An 8,618-nucleotide genomic window follows, 5' to 3' on the forward strand; every position below is an offset into this window, starting at 1 on the left:
TAAAATTAAAGGGGATTAGAGAGGTCTTTTACCATCATTATTTAACTTCTATTTTATTTTAATTTACTTCAAAATAATTTATTTTTTACTACTTTTATAAAATGACGTTCAATGTCTATAATCTTATTTTTCCTTGTATGGTCTTAAAGTTACGTCATTTTCATGCTTAAATATTTTATGATTTTTATAGTAAAAAATATATATATACTAAAATCAACATATATTTATATTTTTAAGTTAGTGGGCTTTGGACAAAGGAACTAACTATAAAGAAAAAAAAATGAGATGGATGGCATTATTATCAAAGTAAGAGATGGGGGGACGGAAGGGGTGTTATGCGATAGGGTTAAACAGGCGATGGTATTCATTGACACTAAAACCAAGTGAAGGTCAGTTTTTGTATTTGATAAAGGGAGCACCAAAGTTATTATTGTCAGAGTGGGCATGCATTTTTCATTGTAAGAATGTAAGACGGTGAATCCAAGTACCAAAATACAAAAAAACCATTGAAATTCATCACTTCGGTGGAGGTGGGGGTCCCCCTTTTTTTTTAATCAAAGTTTCTGGCTTTGCAAAGGGTAATTATAAAGAAGTTCCCATATTTTTTTGCAAAACCCAAAAAGGAAGAGGGGTCAAGTTCGGGTTTTTATTTAATAGATATTTAAATAGAGTGTTTGGGTTTTTTTTTTTTGGAGTGAAGCGTGGTGGCCTGGTGGGGGTTGAAATCAGAATATATGTGGGATAAGAGGGTAAGGATTTTTGTAGTGGTGGCGGTGGGGAGTGGTGGTGCTGATTCAAAGGAGATGAGTGGGAACATTCTGAGATTTGGCTTTTTGTGGGAAAATGTTAAATAGAAGGGATAGAGGGAAGTGATGGGTGTCAAAAGATGAGGACCAGCTCCTCTTTTTGATGTGATTTTTGGTCGGGTAGTTTTTATGCTATGTGGGGTTTGGTTTTCTTGTTTTTTCGTTTTGGTGTTTCTTTGGTGTTGTGGCTAAAAGGATAATAGCGGTTGCTTCATGCACTGCAGTGGACAGTTAACATCCTGCTTACTCTTTGACTGTTAATGATATATTGATGTTGGATTCTTGATACTTGGAAGGGCAATAATAGTAAAGGGAACTGCTTTGGGACATATAAGGCTCTTTTCTAGTGACCCCTTCAAGGTATGCTTAGATTCTAATGCTCCACATCTTCTCCTCTTCTTCTGTATGGTTTTTTTGAGGTGGCCTATTGTTGAATCAACCACTTTGTTTTCTTTCAGTTTGAGGTTTGTTTTTAGTCCTTTTTTCTTTTGGTTTTCTTCTTTTTGTTCTTTACCTCAGAGGAATTAATTTCACAAATGAAGATATGATCTTGTTGATCATCCCACTTTTTGTGTTTTCGAGTCTTTATAAAGTTCCCTCATTGTTTTGCTCTTAAAACAACCGAGGGGAGATGTTCTTTGTGGTTCAGTTGTTAGTGCTTTATTTTGATGGAAGTATAAACTATTTTCCTGAATTTTGATTTGTAATCAATTTACCCGTTTCAGAATTATATATATATATGTTAGAGACCATGTTTTCACCATGTCTCCTTAGCTAATCTTTGCATCCCGGAGTCCTTGGTTTGTGTTAACAACTGAGGAAGCAACCCATTTTCTTTTTTTTTTTTGGGGGGGGGTCTCTTCATAGTCAAGTGACCACTTTGTAAAATCAATCTTAAATCTCCATTTATTCATTTCTACCCTTATTTGACCTCATTTTGTGTGAAAAGATTCGGTCAGACTAGAAAATGCACATGGTTTTCTTTTGATCCATCCTTCCTGTGGTTGAAATTGAAATTTTTGAGGAGCTTAGTTAGTGGAGGTTTCCCTTATAGTGGTGTTTTGGGTACTAATTTGTGCCACTGCAATATTTGTAGATATAAGAGGAAGTGAAATTGTGTGAGTGTTGGAAAATACAATTTGTTTAGCCAAGATGAAGTTTATGAAACTGGGGTCCAAGCCTGATTCATTTCAGACTGATGGAGGTTATATCAGGTAAGCTTGAGATCTTCCTCTATGGAAGCTTTAAAAAAAGATCAATTTCTTTATTTTATATTTTGCCATCTGAGTGTGCTGAACAGGTATCATATTATACATATCAATAGCTTTTATTCAGTACTTGCCTCTCCTAGTTTGTTTCTTTTTCTTTCCCCTTCCCTTTCCAAGTAGTTTTATACCATATGGCTAATTTATAGGAGCATATATTTTACTGAGTTTTTTCTGGCATCAAGAAGTGCTCTAAATGCCGAAATCTTATATTTATTTTCAAGGTGGAATGACTGGTAAATGAGCTGATTGGCTTCATTTCAGCGTATTGAGGTTGCATTAGCCATATAGATCATTTATAATTGAATACTTAATTAGCTTCCCCAGTTCTGATATCTAGATACCATCCATCATTCCAGTTCTTGTTGCATTCAAGGTTGAGCACAACAGTTAGACCCGACTACTGAGTTCTTCTCCTAGTTTTCCCTAATAATATTCTACACTGATAGTTGAGAGAACATTTAACACGAAAGGGATGAGAAATCAATCATTTCCAACCTCTGTTCAAGAGAAGAAAGTGTAATAATTATCGAGTTTTGTGTAAAAATTAGATCCAATTGAGTATGTTTGGCAAGCATCAGCTCTTGTAACTGTTATTTGACGTTCTGCACTTTTATGACTATTTATCTGATATAGTTAATTATGTCTCTCTTAGATGTTATAAACTAGGTTTAAATTTTCCTATATTGTAGTTTAGTGACTATTTGTGCATTATTTGTTTGCTGACTTGAATGGAGAAGCGTATATGTCAGGTTCGTTGCAAGTGAGTTAGCAACTGACATGGTCGTTAACGTTGGGGATGTGAAATTCTATCTCCATAAGGTATGAACTGACATCATTCTGTCATATCATGCAAAGCGTACAGTGGTTTGATTAGCATAGGAGATATAAATGATTATATATATTAAGGTCCAATATTCTTGCATCAACCAGAAATAGTCAAACAGATTGTCTGCCTCCACAAGTTTATTTGATTGGTGAACATCTTATTAAAGTTTTTTGGTTTCACACCTGTGTCCAATCAGCATAATGTTTTCTGTTTATGGTCCAAACTTGTTGACTAGGCAATTAAGTTTAATTCTAAAAGGACTGGTTTAATTTTGTCTATATTACAATATTTTTAAGTAGCTACTGGCTATGCTTTTTGGTTTCTAACATCTCAAACTATAACTTTTTTGTAGTTTCCGTTGTTATCCAAAAGTGCACGCTTGCAGAAGCTGGTTGCAGCAACAAATGATGCGAATGGTGATGAAATCCACATTCAAGATATACCTGGTGGACCTGCAGCATTTGAAGTATGTGCTAAGTTTTGTTATGGAATGACTGTCACTCTCAATGCGTACAATGTTGTCGCAGCTCGATGTGCTGCTGAATACCTCGAGATGTATGAAACTGCTGAGAAAGGAAATCTCATCTATAAGATTGATGTCTTCCTGAATTCGAGCATATTCAGGAGCTGGAAAGATTCCATCATTGTTCTTCAAACAACAAAATCTTTGCTTCCATGGTCGGAGGAACTAAAGGTGGTCAGCCACTGCCTTGATTCGATAGCTTCCAAGGCTTCAATTGATACTTCCAAGGTGGAATGGTCGTATACCTATAATCGGAAAAAGATAGCATCAGAGAATGGAAATAGTCCACAGTGGAATGATGCAAGAAAACCACAAATGGTTCCGAAGGACTGGTGGGTAGAAGATCTTTGTGAGCTTCCTATTGATCTATACAAGCGCGTGATTGCAACGATTAAAACAAAAGGCAGAGTTTCTGGAGATGTAATTGGAGAAGCCCTAAATGCATACACCCTAAGAAGATTGCCTGGTTTTAGCAAGGGTGTGAACCAGAATATTGATTTCGTAAAGTATCGGTCATTGGTGGAGACCATTGTGTGGCTGCTGCCAACTGAGAAAGGAGTTGTTTCTTGTAGCTTCTTGCTTAGATTATTAAGAGCAGCAATTTTTTTGGATTGTGGAGAAACAGAGAGAAATGAGTTGATGAGGAGAATTGCTCAGCAGCTTCCGGAGGCAACGATGAATGATCTATTAATTCGAGCTCCACCTGGTGAAGCAACAGTATTTGATGTTGACATAGTTCAAAACTTGGTTGAGGGGTTTGTGACTCACAGTTCTCAAACTGAACCCGTAGATAATGAATTCCTCGGGAGTAGAAGCCCCAAGTTTGGACCTGATGCTTCTAAAGTGTTGGTAGCAAAGCTAATTGACTGTTACCTAGCTGAAATTGCACAAGATCCGAATTTTCCTCTTTCAAAATTTGTCAATCTTGGTGAAACTATAGCTAGCTTCTCGAGACCTTCTCATGATGGACTTTACCGTGCCATAGACATGTATCTCAAGGTAATTTGTGAGCATAACAGCGCTGGTTTTTTTACAGGAAATTTCATTTTCTAAAACAAACTACAGTCTAGATTGTGAAAATGCGTATTCATTAGAGCTATATTATTAACTTCAGACTAACATCTGAGACTTTTATCTTCTTCTCAATATAGGAACATCCTGGAATCAGCAAGAGTGAGAGAAAGAGAATATGCAAGTTAATGGACTGCAGGAAGCTATCGGCTGAGGCCTGCATGCATGCTGTGCAAAATGAGAGACTCCCGTTGCGAGTCGTCGTGCAGGTCCTCTTCTTTGAGCAAGTCAGGCCTACAGCATCAGCTGAAAACAGCACGTCCGATCTCCCAGGGTCCATCAGGGCCCTTCTCCCTGGTGGGTCTCATGGCAGCTCAAGGTCCACTACAACGAACACCGAAGAGGATTGGGATTCGGTGCCAACAGCTGATGATATCAAAGCTTTGAAAGGGGAGCTTGCTACTCTAAGATTAGGCAGTAATGATAGTGGAAATGAAGCAGCTAAATCCGAAGTCGAAAAGGTTGCTGCTAGTCGAATGAAAGGTTTGGTGATGTCAAAAATATTCTCGAAACTTTGGTCGAGTAAGGAAAGACATGGTGAAATTAGCAGCTCGGATACATCAGACAGCCATGGATCTGTGAATGCGGAAGAAACAAAGTCCACCCCTTCTAGAAGTAGGAGACATTCACTATCTTAGTTCAGGATGATGCCCTTAGCAGAGCATTAAAACTTGCCTTTTGTCTGGCTTTGTAAAATTGTCTAAGAAGATGACAGTAGGAGACTAGAACCAACTGATTTTTCTAGCTAAGCTTACCACTTTGGATGTTTCGAGGAAATGGAATGATGCACGTTGAATAACCCAGCGATTGACTTGTAACAGTCTAAATTGTTCATTGTTGCTACAAATGTACCCAGAAGAAATGAGGACAAAGAATCTTAGGTTGCTAAGCTTCTTAACCAAATAAAAATATAATGCAATAAACTTTCTATATAATATTAAATAGTTAACATATTGATCAGTTTTTACATGGTAAAATAACTAGTTTAATTTTTTAAATAGTTAAAGTAGATTCAACTAAATCAATCAATCTAACTTAAATAGAGTTCAGTAGTTAACCACTGCAATCAGATGGTTTTTAACTAATTTTTTTTAGGTAAAATAATCATATACAGATTGCATTTTGATGTTAGTTTTTTCACTTAAATTTTTTATTCATTTTTACTATTAAAATTTAGAGTGGTTAACAGAATAACTAAATAGTTATACGTTGCGTGCCACATGCACCTTGTGTTAATATACAATGATTAGTTTTTAACAATAGAAATGAATGAAATTTTTTGATGGAAGAATAAAAATATTTTCACTTTCCTTCCACCATGCTTAATTATCATTCCTTTCTTTCTTTTATTATTTTTAACTAAACTTTTATAAAATTTTCCTTTATAAACAACTAAGCTACCGTCCATTTAGTTTTTAAATTGTATAATTACGACCTTAATCCTTAGCCTATAATCTAATTTAGAAATTCTATAGTAATTAATTTTTTATCATTTTTACAATTTGGTCTCTTAACCTTAATTAATCACTAATTCGATAGAACTTCCTATTCAAAAATCAATTCACCTCTAATATAGCTCAAAATTATTTACTAACGGTATTCACGGTCTAATTTTAAGAAAATGAGGTCCCGAAACCATGTTTTTCGACACCATTGACTTTTAAGTCATTACGAGTTTCTAATGTTTCGTCAAGGCCTTTTATTAGAATGATATGTACCTAGGTCTCTAGGCGACTTTCACTTTTTTTTTTTGATGAACTTGTGTTTTTGGTATGTAGCATATATATTTTGTTACCATATTGGTCTTTTGGGTACTTTTATGTTGAATTTGGATAACGATTTTGTATGTCTTGTACATGGTTTATACATTTCTAATTAGTTACCTATTGAAATTTCAATCTAATGTGTTGTATGCTATGTAAATGCACTTTTAGACTTGTTATAATATGACAATTATGTATGAAATGAAATAGTTTGGTTTCATGATGAACATGTTTAGGTACATTTAGAAGGCCAGTTACATAATTCTAAATGTCCTTTTTTTTTGCATTTTTGTTCTAATGTCTCAAGACGTCAAAAACATGTCTCGAGACCATAAGAATGTTTTCATGCATTTCCGGGTACATGTATCGAGACATGGTTTGGTTGTCTTATGACATAAGGGTAAGCCTCAAGACATGGTGACCTTATCTCTTAAACATAATGTAACACCCTCAACTCGATTCGATCAACCGTATCCGAATCTTGCGTTTTACTATACAAATACAGACACAAGCTTAATTTACTTATACAATTTAGAGATAAAGATAATTAACTTAACTATAAAATCTCAAACTAAAATACATAAGTAAATACAACTACAATGTGAGGGGATTACAATGATATTTACTTTGGAATCCTAATATATTACAAGTACCTCAATGTATGAGATTCTCAATGACAACTCAGATTTTGAATACGCCACCAACATGCTCTGTATGTATAACAACCTAATACGCCACTCCTTTGGTGTAGCCCTGGCATCATTCCTCCTGTGCAGACTCATATCAATTTGCCTGTAACAAAACACACACCTATATAAGATCATAAGAATTTAGTGAGGAAAACATCATTTACCTATGTCATTTCGACACGTCTCAACAGGGAACTTATTTAGATGATCACATCGTTCTAAACCTTCAACTTAGTCACTGGCGAATACTCTCTCAATTTCTATTCTCATTTACAAGTTAGATATCATACCTTGCCTAGAGCCCATTTCTTACCTATCAACATCTTCGATATGCCACTTACCTCTTTCAATCTGATATTTCATAAGTCTTTACCAGTTTTCCTTTATAATGGTCCATAAAATCGAATCACCTTTACTTTTGTATACGTAACTTTAAGCCGTCATTCCACAATCCATGTTTGAACACCTATACGTAACAGGTACATTCCTTTTGATATAAAGTTAGAAAATCCTTATTCAGAATACGCTTCTTTTATGTTTACTCATCGCTTCTTTATTCACATTCTAATCATGGTTTTGTATAGCACTTTATCGTAGCCCATAGAGACACTATGCCTTACTGATCTTTCTAACCACACTTACAAGCCATGCTAAAAGCGCCAAAGCAACTTAATACATAATTCGCCAAGAATCATTCCTCTAGGTTACGCCACAAGGGCACTGCTTTTAGATTTCACTATGTACACCGTTCTTTTAGGTTTTTGCCATAAAGGTCATCACGTTAGAATTTGCCACACAAGCTATTGATTCATTGTTCACCACAACGGTGATTCTTGAGAGTGCGACCTTAAGGCATTTATTTCATATTGCGCCACAAAAGCTTTCTTTCATATTACGCCACAAAGGCTTTTTTTTTTCATATTACACCACAAAGGCTTTTCCTTCTTAACATGTTTACAATATGAATTTGCCTAAACTCACATTATGTGAGGTTTTCCCATCATCGTCCTGAGACATGCAGTGAACCCCATTGGGTAATAACCTTCTTTTAGTTCCTCTTTAGAAGGTGTCATGCCCATGGGCTTTTCCTTCAGAGATCGTGTTTAACGTCCCGAAAGACCCCTTTAAACTCTACCATGGTGAACAGACATAGACTCTCTTGACAAACCCTTCATGCATTGACACAATTCACATTCATCTTTAACTCCACAACTTACTCTTAACAAAGCATACCCATAGTATACATCTAAGACACATATATACAACCAAACCTAAACTTCTTAAATTCCATACCATAACAAGCATTCTATCCATAACATTCATTCATATAGTTGCATGACCATTATACTATACTTTTCTAGCTTCGATTTCATCGTTCAATCGATTTCTATAAAGATATCTCATGTGAATAGTATACATGAAAAAATTTAGTATAGAGACTCATCTAATTCTCACTTACAACAGCTCAAAACTCCAGATCTAGACTTCCACCGTGCAAATCAACAACAACTACTACTACAGAACATGAAAATGCATCAAGATCTATTCATTTAGCCCTTTTCCCATTATTTCTAACATTGAAAATTCCCAAGCAAGGTGTAACACCCCTAACCCGTCACCGTTGTCAAATTAAGGTTATAGAATATTACAACACATATCGAATCAGATGACA

The 8,618-nt window shown here is 35.4% G+C and overlaps 1 protein-coding gene across 5 annotated transcripts; it reads left to right on the forward strand.

Moving 5' to 3' along the window:
* Positions 1-301: 301 nt before the first annotated feature.
* On the forward strand, positions 302-5,293 carry LOC107888694 (BTB/POZ domain-containing protein NPY5). Of its 5 annotated transcripts, none has more exons than XM_041081844.1 (5): positions 302-1,270; positions 1,903-2,020; positions 2,812-2,893; positions 3,253-4,422; positions 4,575-5,293. In XM_041081844.1, the coding sequence occupies exons 2-5, from the start codon at positions 1,959-1,961 to the stop codon at positions 5,130-5,132; spliced, it is 1,872 nt and encodes a 623-aa protein (XP_040937778.1). In that variant the 5' UTR covers positions 302-1,270; positions 1,903-1,958; the 3' UTR covers positions 5,133-5,293. The 5 variants fall into 5 exon arrangements, with proteins under 5 accessions (XP_040937778.1, XP_040937777.1, XP_016668357.1 ...); XM_041081843.1 differs by having other exon boundaries at positions 302-1,166; XM_016812868.2 differs by having other exon boundaries at positions 303-1,270; positions 2,824-2,893.
* Positions 5,294-8,618: the final 3,325 nt, after the last annotated feature.

The sequence above is a fragment of the Gossypium hirsutum genome, chromosome A11, assembly GCF_007990345.1.
Source record: "Gossypium hirsutum isolate 1008001.06 chromosome A11, Gossypium_hirsutum_v2.1, whole genome shotgun sequence".
Taxonomy (NCBI): Eukaryota; Viridiplantae; Streptophyta; class Magnoliopsida; order Malvales; family Malvaceae; genus Gossypium; species Gossypium hirsutum.

What these genes read in the sequence shown, in the direction of transcription:
- LOC107888694 (XM_041081844.1), top strand. Translation starts at nt 1,959, where the DNA reads ATGAAGTTTATGAAACTGGGGTCCAAGCCTGATTCATTTCAGACTGAT. An exon ending in ACTGATGGAGGTTATATCAG is followed by an intron (nt 2,021 to 2,811) that starts GTAAGCTTGAGA and finishes TGAATGGAGAAG; the next exon opens with CGTATATGTCAGGTTCGTTG. An exon ending in CCATAGACATGTATCTCAAG is followed by an intron (nt 4,423 to 4,574) that starts GTAATTTGTGAG and finishes TTCTCAATATAG; the next exon opens with GAACATCCTGGAATCAGCAA.